The 14,635-nt window shown below is 43.7% G+C and overlaps 1 protein-coding gene across 1 annotated transcript in view; it reads left to right on the forward strand.

Annotated features, from left to right (window-relative positions):
• The window catches only part of adgrv1 (adhesion G protein-coupled receptor V1), a 99,294-nt gene that overhangs the window by 27,527 nt on the left and 57,132 nt on the right, over window positions 1-14,635 (forward strand). Inside the window, exons 39-71 of the mRNA XM_053421042.1 lie at window positions 98-277; window positions 441-604; window positions 765-852; window positions 1,877-1,955; window positions 2,051-2,189; window positions 2,542-2,683; window positions 3,560-3,825; window positions 3,932-4,107; window positions 4,205-4,332; window positions 4,451-4,632; window positions 4,776-4,922; window positions 5,017-5,097; window positions 5,182-5,446; window positions 6,497-6,616; window positions 6,722-6,944; window positions 7,041-7,245; window positions 8,010-8,156; window positions 8,317-8,572; window positions 8,958-9,160; window positions 9,686-9,862; window positions 10,081-10,263; window positions 10,376-10,555; window positions 10,789-10,953; window positions 11,057-11,177; window positions 11,761-11,884; window positions 12,007-12,145; window positions 12,268-12,453; window positions 12,557-12,792; window positions 13,011-13,159; window positions 13,306-13,504; window positions 13,730-13,949; window positions 14,030-14,269; window positions 14,390-14,539. Of these exons, the coding sequence (XP_053277017.1) occupies window positions 98-277; window positions 441-604; window positions 765-852; window positions 1,877-1,955; window positions 2,051-2,189; window positions 2,542-2,683; window positions 3,560-3,825; window positions 3,932-4,107; window positions 4,205-4,332; window positions 4,451-4,632; window positions 4,776-4,922; window positions 5,017-5,097; window positions 5,182-5,446; window positions 6,497-6,616; window positions 6,722-6,944; window positions 7,041-7,245; window positions 8,010-8,156; window positions 8,317-8,572; window positions 8,958-9,160; window positions 9,686-9,862; window positions 10,081-10,263; window positions 10,376-10,555; window positions 10,789-10,953; window positions 11,057-11,177; window positions 11,761-11,884; window positions 12,007-12,145; window positions 12,268-12,453; window positions 12,557-12,792; window positions 13,011-13,159; window positions 13,306-13,504; window positions 13,730-13,949; window positions 14,030-14,269; window positions 14,390-14,539 (5,660 nt within the window). The remainder of the gene's footprint in view (window positions 1-97; window positions 278-440; window positions 605-764; window positions 853-1,876; window positions 1,956-2,050; window positions 2,190-2,541; window positions 2,684-3,559; window positions 3,826-3,931; window positions 4,108-4,204; window positions 4,333-4,450; window positions 4,633-4,775; window positions 4,923-5,016; window positions 5,098-5,181; window positions 5,447-6,496; window positions 6,617-6,721; window positions 6,945-7,040; window positions 7,246-8,009; window positions 8,157-8,316; window positions 8,573-8,957; window positions 9,161-9,685; window positions 9,863-10,080; window positions 10,264-10,375; window positions 10,556-10,788; window positions 10,954-11,056; window positions 11,178-11,760; window positions 11,885-12,006; window positions 12,146-12,267; window positions 12,454-12,556; window positions 12,793-13,010; window positions 13,160-13,305; window positions 13,505-13,729; window positions 13,950-14,029; window positions 14,270-14,389; window positions 14,540-14,635) is intronic.

Below are 14,635 nucleotides of genomic sequence, written 5' to 3' on the forward strand. Positions count from 1 at the left end.
CTCGAGTGTGAAATCTTTGTGAAGATACCACAAATACCTAAAAACAACCCCAGTCTCTGTTTCTACATGGATTAACATTGCCCTGACTTGGACACAGGTGTTGTGGTGACAGGTCACGCTGCTCTGGATGTTCAGGGCAGTGAGGCGGTGCTCACTGTGGACACCAGTGATCAGCCCTATGGGCTGCTGACCATCGCCCAGTCATCCCTCAGGGTGACCACAGAGGAGCGGGACAGGACGATACAGATCTATGTCAACAGAGAGTTTGGAGCCTCAGGTCAGTGAGTCCTAAATGGAACTAAATTAATGGATTTTCTACTTTAGTTCATTGTGTTTTTGTTAAATGCTACTTTACACTACACGTTGGTTCAGGTGTCAAGCTTAAACACACTGTAATCCTTTACCCTGTAACTGATATAGTACCTAAATGTCTTGTACAGGAGCTGTGAATATCACCTATGAGGTTCTAAGGGGGTCTCTACAGGACCTGTCCCAGGTAGAGGGGGCTCTCGCTGACCCGGGACAGGACTTCATCTCTGGTGCTGGATCTGTGATCCTTCAGGATGGACAGACTTCTATTGGCATCCCTGTTACCATACTGGAGGTAAAAAATGTGGTTCTCTTCTATTATTTCATTTATCTGTCCATCACAAGACTTGATATTCCTGCTGATTATATGTGGTGTACCAGCATCATTTTTGAAGTTGCAATGTTTTTGTTTGAATGTGGAATTTAAAGTTAGTAATTTCCATTTCTTTTATCAGGATGACATTCCAGAGTTGCAGGAGTTCTTCCTGGTCAACATAACATCGGCTGTACTCATCACGACCCTTGCCACTGCTCCTGTGTTAGGTATGGAGCAAAACAGCTGAATGTGGAACTATACTACAATCATTATTGAATATATCTTGGATCACCATTGGCCTGCAGCTTGGACACTAGAACTGTTAAAAGTTGGTTTCCATCATTTCTCTCTGTTCTGCTATGTCTGCTGCATTTTGACAGTGTCACAGTTCATGCAAGTTTATAAAATGTGTTTATTTCTTTTCTTCCTATAAATGTTTTAATTTACCTTGTTTGATGAGTAGAAGTTGTGTATTGCACTTTGCCAGGTAAAATACAAATACACACCCATTGCGATCCCAGTTTTCACCAGGCTGTTTGATGTACAATATTTCTGTACATTGAACATAGTAGTCATGTAGTATTTTGACAGTCAAAATGCAACATGAAAGAAGCTTGTTAGTTACTGCTGCAGCTTTTACACGATCCAAACCACCGTCTAATTTATGAATGAGTAACTTTAGAAAGCGATGAGTGGACAGAACACGACCGAGCAGAGCAGCACTCGCAGGCTCCCAGAATACTATCGGCCTTCTGCCTGGAGACGAAGGGTAAACACACGGCGGCTCTTCTGGCAGCACTCATTATGTGGCTTGGACGCTGATATTGATGCTTTCCATGATTGAGGAAGCCCGGGGATTCAAGGGGATCAGAGTAGCACTGTGCGGTGGGGGGAGCGAGAGCCAAACTAAACCCGGAGCTGGCCTCCCAGGGTCTTGGCCCTTAGAGTGAATGGGAGAGGACTATTCACGGGGTCATAAATCAGTCCACCCGAAACACTTGGCTGCTCAGCCTCACAAGCCACTTACAGGAGACGCTTCTTAGCTGTAAACCTCCGCTCAAACCCTCCCGGATGGAAATTAGATCCTCTGCAGTTTCCTCATGCACAGCTTGCTGTTGGTGTCTGCACTGTAGTTACAGCCCTGAAGTTAGATAAGACTCGGATCCAAAACTTTTTACTGCAGTTTTTATTAACAATTAACAATCTAAAGGTCATTATGTGTTCACTCTTTGTATGTTGTCTGTTTCCTAGACACCCAGGGTTTGGTGGCAGAGGTCAGCATTGCTGCCAATGATGGAATTAGAGGAGTCATCGAATGGACAAACACAATGTAAGAGAAACATCCATAAATTACTTATTTCTCGTTTGATTTGCCGATGCTCTACTTCAAATCCATATCTTATACAAACATGTTCTTCTCTCCAGGTATGAAGTGAATGAAACTATCAGGTCACTGACTCTCGTGGCCTACAGGAACAAGGGGACGTACGGAAACGTCTCTCTGTTATTCTATGCTCAGAATCTGGAGGCTCAGCAGGGACTGGACTACAACGCCAGTGAAAGGGTCAGATATACACAGTAATCATTTCAATTTAATTGTAATTAAAAACCACAAAATCATAAAAATACATTATCTCAGGTTTCTTCACATAGAAAGGTTGAGACCTTACAAAATTAAAGAGAAACCCAACAGTTCCCCCAGCGAGCAAGCACTTGGAAAATCACTGACAGGCACGCAAACATGTTTAAACATCAAATCATATAACACTCAGTATGAGTAGCATGACCCAGAAGGAAGTCAACAGCAGTTGGATTTGGTTTCGATTTAAGCACTTAAAGCACTTCATAGTCCCTCTTGCTAAACCACCATATCTCACTATCAAGTAATTAAACTGAAAACTCCTCTGCCTTCCCAGACACTCCAGTTTGTAGATGGCGAGAGGCATAAGTTTGTAGAAGTGCAGATCATCGATGACGACATTCCAGAAGGAGCTGAGAGATTCCAGCTCATCCTGTCCGAGCCGTCCACTGGTCTGGAGCTGGGCACCAACACCACAGGTAGACGCAGCAGCAGAATAATCTGCAAAAGTCTTTCTGGAATTTCTGAGTCAAACAGCATGAGATAGCCGACCATAAGCTTCTAATCCATACCCAGTTTGAAGGTACAATGCGAAATGTGCGATCCCTGGGTGAGACTTATAGAGATTTGAGTTAAGAGGGTTACGAGTTTAATTAATTAACAGCGTGAGATAAAAGAGGTTTTATACCTGTGTCATAGAAATAACTTGTTTCTGCTCGTCTGGCAGGTTTTATAGGATTCTTTGAAAATCGTATGTTGGGACACGTTAAACCTTGTTCCAATGAACAGATGCATTCTTGTTCTACAGAAATGGGAAAGGTTAAAAAAAACTGTAAGTAACAAGAGAGACAGTATTTCTTCCTCATGCTGCTCCAGACATTAGTGGCTTGACTACAAAAAAGCTGAATGACGCCTTAAATACAGTCAACCTTATTTTATATCAGAAATGGTTTAAAGTATGAAATATTTATAATATTACACAGACTCAGGGGAAACCTCAACTATATGTGTTATTTACTTTACATGATCAGGTACATCAGGGCAAACAAGAACACTTTGTTGTGTATAATGGCTTACTGAGCTGCATACGTCTCAATGCAAGAAATGAGCATTATACACAACATCACCCAATTGTGGATTATACCTGAAGCACTATACATAACTGAACCCAGTGTTATATGTTTGTAGAGACCATAAGAGTTTTTGTGTAGTGCCATATATTTAACGCAGCACTATTGCTATTATGAAACTGAAGTTATTTTAATAAAAATGGATCACTGATTTATTTCCATCTACCTATATTCTGAACATGCACAACTTTGCCATTACAACATTCTGTTTCTGTTTTCATGCAGCCACCGTGAACATCCAGGCCAGTGACGATGGACACGGCGTCATTTCCTTCAACACCAGCGAGCATTTCTTATTGAGAGAGCCCACATCTGTAGTGGGGCTGGGCGAGAGTGTGGCCACCCTGTACGTGGTGCGGAACCCAGAGGAAGGCACATTCGGCGCCGTGACTGTTCAGTTTACCATCACAGATGCCAACGGCAGCCTAGCAGAGGGCGATCTGAAGCCAGCACAAGGGTTTGTGGTGCTGGAGGATGGAGTCAGATTTGAGGTGAGGACAAATAGTCAAACATTCATTTGTAACATGATTTTTGTTTGGCAATGCATATCTGTTTTGATTGATCAAAAGTTTTCTAGCCTCATCTGTTTTGTTTCAGATGCTGGAGATCTGGGCAGTCCTGGACGCTGAGCCTGAAGTGAATGAAACCTTCACCTTGACCCTGTCCAGCCCAACGGGAGGCGCACGGCTGGGAGAGCAACTCCAAACCTTCATCACCGTCCTGGAGAACCTGGCTCCTTCTGGCTTGTTCCGCATCGGACCCACACTCAACAGGTCTCACAGCTCATCTGATACAGTTGTGGCAAATACAAATATGTACAATTGCACATACAGTGCATGTCGTCTTATCTATGGTGTATTTTCTTCACAGAACGAACACAGAAGTGGTTGCTGATGAAGGTGGCCGAACAGTCTTCCTCACCGTGTCTCGGAGCAATGGTCTGGAGTCAGCTGTCAGTGTGGAATGGGAGACGCAGCCTGGCACAGCTGTTGCCTCAGGTGAGTCCAGTAAATGTTTAAAGTCGCCTCAACCATCTCAATCTGCATTTTCTTCTGTTGTTCCCTCAATCCCAGTTTCCTTCCAATAAGCAACGACATTTTTCTCTTTTCCTCCCAGCCGGTCACCTTCCAGTGATGGGTGTATACCAGAGCTTTGAGGACAGACCCACATCTGCTTGGTGCTTCCTCCCGGAACAGCTGTCTGTCCTGGCTATGAGGCTGGATAGGAGGCCCTTTAATGGATCCCGCCCCACCTCGGCCACGCTGTATCGCTGGCAGGGTGTATTTGTGCCATCAGAGGTAAAAACAACAACCTCACAGCCAATCCATGATGCCTCTGCTTTGAACTGAAATATATATGAGAGTAAAATCCAATAAAAATCGTATAATCAGTGACCCCCGACAAAGAGGTAACTCATTCAAAATCCCTTATCTCATTACAGTCCATTAGGATTCAGGACCCCCGCTCTTGTGTTGGGTTTGCAGTGAATGGTTCTACCTACATTGGTATCACACACAGTGGCCCCCCGTTTGCCCCTGCTGCCAACCTCAGCATCTTCAAACTGCACAAGGACTTCAACATCACATTGGTAAGAATAAAACCAATCAACTACAACATTACTCTGTTTCTTTTTACATTACTTTAAACACATTGTCCTTTATTATTTTCACATGATTCTTTAGGAACAAACTCTAGGTGTTGAAGCTCTGGATGTGAAACACTTCTCCACTGAAGGCAGAGATTATCTCATAGCATCAAGCCAGGTGAGGCTGAATGTTCCACATTAAAGATCTTTAATTCTATTCGTTGCTGCAATTTGACTGAACTCGTACATTATTACTCCACAGATTTTTGTCTGGAGTGGTGGCTCCTTCATCCTCCACCAGACCCTGGACGTTGAACAGGACATCCTCAGTGTGACTCCGTTCACCCGTGTAGATGTTCCCCATCTCGTGGTGTGCGTGAACAGCGTGACCGTCAGTTGCCTCCTTCTTCGATGGAACAATGGAAGGTTTCAGAATCCAAAGCCCCTCCCTCTCTCCGGCAGAGCCAGTCAGGTGGAGACGATCACCACAAGACCAGATGACACTCTTCTGTTGGTTGTTGTCGAAGGTGACCAATCTTACTCTGATATCATATAATATTAATGAATGACTTATTGTTAATTTAAACAAGTGTAGATACTCTTTTAGTTTTTTCGAGAACAAGTTAAGCGATGTATCAAACATTTTTAAATGTTTTTTTCACCTGAGGGGTACTCAACCAGTATGGCTCTCAGTAGAGCTCATAGACTAGAGCACATACCTCCACCAAGGCCCAATTTTTATATATATATATCATATTATTATTATATTTGTTTTTTTTCATCAAGATCCATGAATTATTCTCTGAGAAATCAACAAATATTTAGCAAAACGCTCAATGTCTCAATTTGGAAAAAAGGGGGAAAACATCCTGTATCCGCTCTCTGATACAGATCTGCACCAAATTTGTAATGGCTTCTTCCCTGATCCATTCTGCATTGTTCCACCAAGTTTTGCCATAATCTGTCCTGTATTTTTTAAGTAATCCTTCTTACATACAAACAAACCAACCAACAAACAAGTAAGGGGGGGTGAAAACATAACTTCCTCGGCTGAGATTCGAGTGGCCTTCAGTGACAGTCAAGTGCACTCAGTCTATGTTCTGCTCAGAGGATGGTTGTGATTTTGCAATAATGAGATGCTATGTTCTGTGTTTGTAGTCTCAGCGTATTTTCAAGAAGGTTGTGCCGTGGCTAGATGTTGGTTAGCGCAACTCAAATAAGGCCATTTGGAAACGGTGTGTCTGTTATAGACAAAACAGCCTTGTTCTGTTGTCTAATCTAAGATGAGAAAATTCACAGTGTAGACCGGATCATGTATTTATATCACGCTCTGTATATTTTGATGAGACATAATCCCTCTGAGTCTGCAAAAGTGGTGAGTGTTCTCGGTGCAGACCTGTTGTGGGTTTACGGGAAAGGCCTCAGTGTGGAGCGGAGCGGAGCCGCAGAGCGACTCCGAGGTTGTAATTTGTCAGTCTTGGGTGTGTCAGTTAGACCAGTACTTACTTTTACGTAAACATGCTATTCTAGCGTGAAAGAGCCTACATCTGTGAGTAATAATGTGTTTGTGTGTGTGAGTGTTTCAGCTTCCTGTGAGGTGTTTCAATGGACGTCACAGCAGCCGTCACCACAGCTCCATCAATCTATTCCTCACCCAGGCCTCACCTCGGTTCACCCCTTCACTTCGTCTGGCATCAGTAGGCATAAATGTCAATAATTTATCCAGCCGAACTTTTCTCCGGTATTTGTCAAATCAGTCTGTCTTGTTTAGATCGATGAAAACCTTTGTTTCTTCCTCGTAGCTTATGCTGTGCTGGCTGGAGGAAATGGCTCAGCCCTCTACTCCTGGAGGTCCGATGTCAACCTGTTCACCATCATCCTGAGGGCCCCCCCAGCCGTTAGCTTCCTCTCTCTCATGGTCCCGTCCCTCAACACCACCAAGACCCTCCTGGCTTCCACTGAGGAGAACGGCTCCACGGTTTACGAGTTCACCTCGGTCTCCAATCAGTCCGATTTCATACCCAGGTACCCGGATTGTTTTTAGAATTGACAGTCAGGTGACTTGTTGCTCTGACAGTGAAATAACGCAGGTTGTGTTTGTCTTTACCTCCTCACGTTCAGTTTTGGGGAGTTGTTCTTCGCACCAGGTGACAGCGAGCTGGAGGTCGCGGTGAATATTGTGGATGACGACATCCCAGAGGTGCAGGAGCATTTCCAGGTGGGCCTGAAGAATCCGAAGGGAGGGGCTGAGATTGGATTTGGTGGTCAGGTGACTATACTTGTCCCGACCAATGACGATGCCCATGGAGTCATCGGCTTTGCTCAGGTAAGCAGATTAACATTTTGATATTAGACAAGACATTTACATTGAACATCATGTTACAGCCATTGTGTTAAAAACCCAAGTAAACAAATTGTATCTTGAATTTCACTTAGGGGAGCGCATCCCTCCACCAAGGCCCAACAGTCCCCTTAAATTAAAGCAATAATTTTCAGCTAAGACCAAATTATGTTTCTCAGCTAACAGCTATACATGTTGTTGGTTAAAGGTTCCTAATCCTATTTGTTACCATACAGCAGCTAAAACATCCCATGAAACCACATTCTTATTTTCTTGTGAAAAAATCCTGTTGTATATGTCGTCTAACAACTTTAACTCCATTCTCCTGTCTCACATTGCTAGTCGGACTGTTGACAGTGTAGGCTAGTGGAAGATGTCTTGTCCTAGATATTCAATGTCTACGCCAGACGTCCGGAAATATTAGTCGATGCCCCCAGACACTAGTCGATGGGCTTCAAGATTGCCACCCTCCTAAAAATGTTTGAATTTTTTCATCAAGATTCAAACATAACCCTTTTTAGGAATCAACAAAAACACCCTATCTCCCAATATGTTAATTGAAAAACAAAATTTTGGATTCGCTCCCTGATGTGCACCAAAATTTAAGCAAGATCCAACCAAGTTTTCGTAGTAATCCATCCTGCAGTTGTAAACATAACCTCCTCGCTGTATGTAATAATTTTAAGGGGCATTTTCTAAGCATTTTAACTATTTGAATACAGAAATGTTTTGTCATTAAATCTCTGCAGGATTCTTTATCCATGGAGGTGGAGGAGTTGGAGCAAAACAATCAGATTTCTCTCAGTGTGGAGAGAAGAAGAGGCACTTTTGGCAGACTGACTGTTCACTGGGCTGCAAGTGGCAGTCTGGCTGACATATATCCCCCATCAGGAGTGGTGAGCAGACCGCTAACCTTCCTCAAGACATCATACAATATGCATTGATGACGTGTTTGAAAATGAAAAGCTCGCCTGGATAAACAACGGAAGAATTTAAACACAAAGATAATCTAAATAACTTTGAGGAAACCATCTAAAATGTTATGTTTTCTCTCAGGTGACCTTCTCAGAGGGTCAATCAGTGGCCATAATCTCACTGGCCGTGATCGCAGATGGCGTCCCCGAGCTGACGGAGAGTGTCACCATCACCCTCATGGACGTCACCACCGTGGGGCTGCAGGACCTTGGACAGGCGGCAGTCATCGACAAGCAACGGGCACAGGCTGCACTCTTCATCCTGCCAAATGGCTCTCCCTACGGGGTGATTGGATGGCATCTGGACTCCCAGTTTACACTAACACAAGAACCACAGAGTAAGAATCTCTCTGGAAAGAGATGAATACAGATTGTAAATGTGGGTTTTATTGGATCACAGGGCTAAGAGTCTAAAGTACCATAATTGGTGTAAGTTACATTGTAAATTTACCCAATTACATTTCTTGGTTATGGACTCACTTTGTTCCATCCTTGTTTTTTCCTTTTTAATGACCAAATACCCAATTTTTTCGGATGCGGTTTCTCAAGCAGTTGTTACAGTAATCACACATTGAGCTTTACTGTAAAAGAGATCAGACGAGATTTCCAGGATTTGGGATTAGTCTTAATCTGGATATTGGAGGAAGGCCCAAAATATCAGAGAAGTGAGAGTAGAAGGGTCACACTGTTTTTGTGTTACCTTCTGTTTCTCCTCACTCGCAGGGACTCCAGTCAATGTGACCCTGTCCATAGTGAGGGAGCAGGGCTCTTCAGGTGAGGTGGCGGTCCATTACCAGACCAGGCCAGCTCTGTACCAGCCCCCAGCCAACCAGGCCACTGCAGGACGGGATTACACCGCCAAAGAGGACACCATCATCATGACACATGGTGCCACCGTGGCTCTTGTCACTGTCACAATCCTGCCGGTAAGGATGGGCAGTTGGTTAATAGAGAGGTTTATAAAATCTACTTTAATAAAGAAGATTATATTAGGAATAGGAATCAGTTTTTAGTTTCCAACAACATCAAAGTCTTCATTTGTCAACTTCTGTAAACATGTAAAACCTGACTTTGCATAATGTCAGCCACAATTTTCATCTCCCTTACTTATGTCCATGGAGACTTGTTTTCTCTTTCCCTCCTTTTCTCCCTCCTCGTCCACTCATAGAGAAACAACCATGAACCCTCATTAAACTAACGCATCTTTCTTCCTTTCCCTCACAAATATATTTGTTGGCCTGCAGAGATTTGATCATTGTATGCAATTTTTGAACGTGAATACCCAAAGTTATATACCTCTTGCATTATTCACTATTACCGCAAACACTAACATAATTTAACGACAGATCTTATTAAATATTTTGAAAGTGTTTTGAGAGACAGAAAGGTTTTTTTCACACACATAGGTCTTTTCCCTTTATTTAATGTATGTGTACACTGTGTTTTCTCAGGATGACATTCCCGAGCTGGCAGAGAGTTTCCTGGTGAACATCACCAGTGTGGAGCTGGTCGGGGGCTCAGTGGGAGCAGGGCAGCCCAGTGTGAAGCGGCTCGGTATGGAGGTAGCAGAAGTCACCATCCAGGAGAACGATGACCCTCGAGGGATTCTCCAGTTCAATGTTTCTGAGGTGAGCACAGGGTCATCACCTCTGGGGCCATGACTTGGACTTGAGCATGGTAGAGATGCAGCTTCTCAACTGATGCCATAGTGACACATTAGACTTATAGAAGTGTAACTAATGGATCTTGAATTATTTAAATTTTAATAAAGCAAGTTAACAAAGCTTTATTTATGTTGCATTTCATCAAATACATTAGATGTTGCTTCTAAATAATATTTGTCTAGGATATTCTTGGAAGAGTGCTGGCATATGAGCTACCACCACCAGACAACGTCCTCTCTCTGTCAGTGGTGCGACTCGCTGGTGCAACAGGAAGACTGGTCATCTACTGGGATGCTCGGCCAATCACAGCAGATCTCAATGATTTCAGCCCCACATCTGGAAACATCACCTTTCAAGATGGACAGGTGAATGGATTAATTTTCTCGGTTTTAAATGAACCAGCCCTAAATATCACATCGATCCACAAGGTGAAGCCGTCAGTGGATAACTGTGTTGGCATGTGTTTCCTTATTTCAGAGCGAGGCCATAATTTCCATCAGCATCCTGGACGATGAACAAGTGGAGGCTTTGGAGACGTTCACGGTGAATTTGCGGCGTGTGATTGGTGGCGCTCGTCTCGGAGAGGTGACCTCTGTAACTGTCAGTATTCCAGCCAATGACTCACCTCTGGGACGATTTGGATTTCAAGAATTGGAGGTAATTCTGAAAATAACATTACTATTTTTGTAATAATCATTTTCTATTTGGTTATAAAAGTCCATGATATAAGGTAGCATACATAAGCAATATGTTTCAGTGCTTATAATGTGCAGGATTAATTACTTGTTTCTCATATGATTCCTTTTCCTTCACACCTCACCACTAGGTGTGCATTATACAACATTTAGCATTTAGCAAACATTTTACATTGTTACTTAATCCCCTTCAAGGTTACCATCAGTGAGCCAGAGTTTGTGGATGACCCCGCGGCGGTGGCGACACTACTAGTGCGCCGTAGTGCAGGAGGTGAGGGGGCAGTGACGCTGGTTTGGCAACTGGAAGATCAGGCCTCAGATGACCTCTCACCTCTCAATGGAACTCTCGTCTTCACTGAGGTACAGTGTGAGAAGTGCTGTCCCACCAGATACTGTTATTTATTGAAAGACCATTTATCTTTAGTTTCTTGATGACGCATGGAATGTGATTCCTATTTTACAGTCTGAGTCCATGAAGACATTTATGATCAGAGCCCTGGCTGACTCTGTTGTGGAAGGAGAGGAGCACTTCACTGTCCGGCTGCTTCTTGCCGGGAGCGGTGCTGTCATCGACCCGTTGAATGGTTAGTGTTTGTAGACTATTGGCCACTTAATCACCGTGTTGCAAAGTGAGATCAGATATATGTATACAGAAATGTCCTGCAACTGATATATTTGAAATTATTATTTGTTAACGTACAGTATCTGAATAAAGATCACCCCCCCTATAAAGATTTACAACAATCCAGATTTTTTTTTTAATACTCTATTTACAATTTTCAGATACACAAAGTATGAACAAGACATAATACAAATTCACAAACAAAAACAAACAAAGGGTAAAAACACATACCAAATACAAACAACAACAATATAAAAACAAGCTGCCTGACAGATTACTCAATTACATATATGGTCTTTCAGGAATGTTCTCACAATAGCCCTATCTCAGAGATAGGGCAAAATAACATGAATAAGTGAACAGAGTTATGCACTGCACTAAAGCAGGTCCCCATGTTCTCTCAAACCTTTTCTGTTTGTTGCGAAAACTTAGTAGGTTGTTTCCTATTTCCTGACCTATACCACATCTTTCCATGGCCAGTGCAGTATTTTAATGAATAATTGTACAATAATAATCTATTCCTTGTCTGTTATATGCTTATGCAGACATGGTCACCATCACTATCAGGGCAGGAAAAGCCGCACTCGGGATTATCGGAATAGCAGAGTCGTCCAGGAGCATCCTCATTGGAGAACCTCAGGGAGATTACAATGGTAGTGCTGTGGTCAGGTGAGATGCTGCTAACATTATGCTGTGATGACAAACTAGAGTTTAAACATTTTTTGTTTCCATGTATTAACTAAGAAAGTATTGTGAAAATCCGTGTTTGTGTTGGTGTATGTGTCCTCCAGCCTTGTGCGAGGGCCCGGTGTGTTTGGAGAAGTCCAGGTTTACTGGAACATCACTCCAGCTGAGGTGTCTGAGTTTGAATTGATTTCTGGCACTGTGACTCTGAGAGACAGACAGTCTGATGCCACTATTATTCTCAAGGTAAATTTCCTTAATGTCATATCAAATGAAATCAGGATATAGCTCACAGAACAAAATGCATCATGATGAGTTTGTATGCTTTCCTTAAAATGTGTCCCCTGTCAAATCTGCTGTGATTTCAGGCTCTGGATGATGAACTTCCTGAAGTGCGTCGCGAGTACCAGCTGACACTGACCTCCGCCACCCCTGGATTAGAAATAAGTCAGATAGCCAGACATGGCACGGTTATCATGGCAGCCAGCGACAACCCCCATGGCATCTTCTCCTTTGCTCAGCGCCAGATCAGGGCAACGGAGGAGGAGGGAATGGTGAGGGCCTGAAAATAACACAGTTATAGATAGACATATTGACAAATGAGGTGGTGTACATAAAGTAAACACAAACTTAACACACCTCCTCTCTTTTCCTCAGGTGAATGTGACAGTCGGTCGCTCTTGGGGCAGTCTAGGCAGCGTGTGGGTGACCTATCAGACGTCTGGTGACACAGCGGTGAGTGGGGGGGATTTTGCTCCAGCTTCAGGACGACTGCTGTTTAGCCCCGGTCAGACCTCGCAGCAGGTCACGCTGCGTATTGAAGACGACCGTGTTCCAGAGGGGCCTGAGATGTTCTTCTTCAACATCACTGACGTGGAGTTAGTCAATGACAGGTAAATCACCGGATCAGGCTTTGTTTTAAATATATTAATCTAATAAAAGCTTCAACAGGGTTTTGTTGTTTCAAATAGGATGTTGTAAATTATACAAGAGGGTCTTTGTCATTCATAAAACAGGAAAAACAAAATCTTAATTTCATGGGAATACCTTTTTGATGTTGCTGGTTAAAGTGATAGTGACACCCTATCTTGTGTCTCCCTCTGGTGGTCAGTGCTGTGGACTACACAGTGAGGGAGTCAGGTCTCCGGCTGGATCAACCTCCAGCTTTAGGCAACTACTCCTCTCTCACTGTGGTCATACCGAAGAATGACAACGCTGAGGGCGTCCTGGAGTTCAGACTGGACTTCGTCAGTATAACAGGTACAAGTCCAAACAGAGCTAATACGAATTACTTTAAAGTGTTCAAGTGATGTGAACACGCAAAATGAAATAAATAATTATATAATACACCATTTGATAGAGAGAAGATAATTCACTATGTAAAATCCCTGTTTTCTGTCTGTCAGTTGAGGAGGATGTGGGCAGTGTGTTGATTCCGGTGGTGAGAAGCGTGGGCTCGTATGGATCCGTCTCAGCTCAGTTCATCTCCAGAGGCTCGAGCGCCACCCCTGACCTCGACTACATCCTGTATAACGGCTCAGTGGCGTTTGTCCATGGCCAGAACACCAGCTATATCAATGTGACTATCATAGACGACCCTGACAGGTGAGAGGAGAAATTCCAATAAGTAAAATGTCAAGCATAAATGTACTTTGTGTTTAGCACTCACACATATTAACTTTTAAGCATTGAGTTCAGCTGTGAAGAAAAAAAAATGCAATAAACAAAACATCAGCAACTCAGCAGGTCACAAGAAAAACATGAATTCATGGTTATTATGAGTGAACACTTTATTTAATTCCATTTGAACTGGTGAACGATCTCCCACAGTGAACATGCAGAGGTGTTTGAGGTCCTGCTGACTGGAGCCACAGGAGGAGCCGTTCTAGGCGCTCAGCGTGTTGCCAGGGTAACCATCAGTAAGAGTGACTCTCCAAGTGGAGCGGTCCGTTTCCTCAACGAGAGCCTCCTCACTGTGGTCAACCCCGACTCCACTCTCAAGCTCACTCTGGTACTGGAGAGAGCCGGAGGCCGAGTGGGCAATGCGACGGTACGAGGGGCAGCTACACTTGAGTTCTGTCGTTTATCTTCTCTGATCACGTTTGAATTTAATCTGTATTTAATTTGCAGGTTGCTTGGATCGTCCGAGGCCCCAACAGCCGAGAGGTTCTCCCTCCATTCAACACAGACATTAGAGAGCCTGTGACTGGGTCCTTCTTCTTTAGGGATGGAGAGGAAGTCACACGCACCATAGAGCTGCTGATTCTCCCCCACGGAGAGGTGGAGGTGGAAGAGACCTTTATCATAGAGCTCAGCATTTTGTCTGGAGAGATGGAGGTTGATCCTCAGGCTGGTTCCATAACACTGAAGGTACGTCGTGGTATCAGGTTGATTTCACCACCGGGAATCAGTTAAGATTGAGCCCAGATGGGTAAATGGGGTCCCAGCATCCTTCTCACCCTTCTGCCCTCATGCGTTTCTGTCTCCCAGATAGAGAAGTTTGGTGACCCAAACGGTATCGTCCAGTTTGCTCCGGACGCTCTTAGAGACCATATCTACAATGAATCCACAGAGGCAGAGGGCCCACTCAACATTTCCCTGTCAATCACACGCAGAGAGGGGGTCATGGGTAACATCACCGTAAGTCTCCATCAATGAACGTTTATTATTTATCCTGCAAATCCAGAATTGGTGCTCAATCTGCCTGAATTCAACTCCTTGTGGCCACTGTTAAAA

The sequence above is a fragment of the Pleuronectes platessa genome, chromosome 4 (assembly GCF_947347685.1).
Source record: "Pleuronectes platessa chromosome 4, fPlePla1.1, whole genome shotgun sequence".
Taxonomy (NCBI): domain Eukaryota; kingdom Metazoa; phylum Chordata; class Actinopteri; order Pleuronectiformes; family Pleuronectidae; genus Pleuronectes; species Pleuronectes platessa.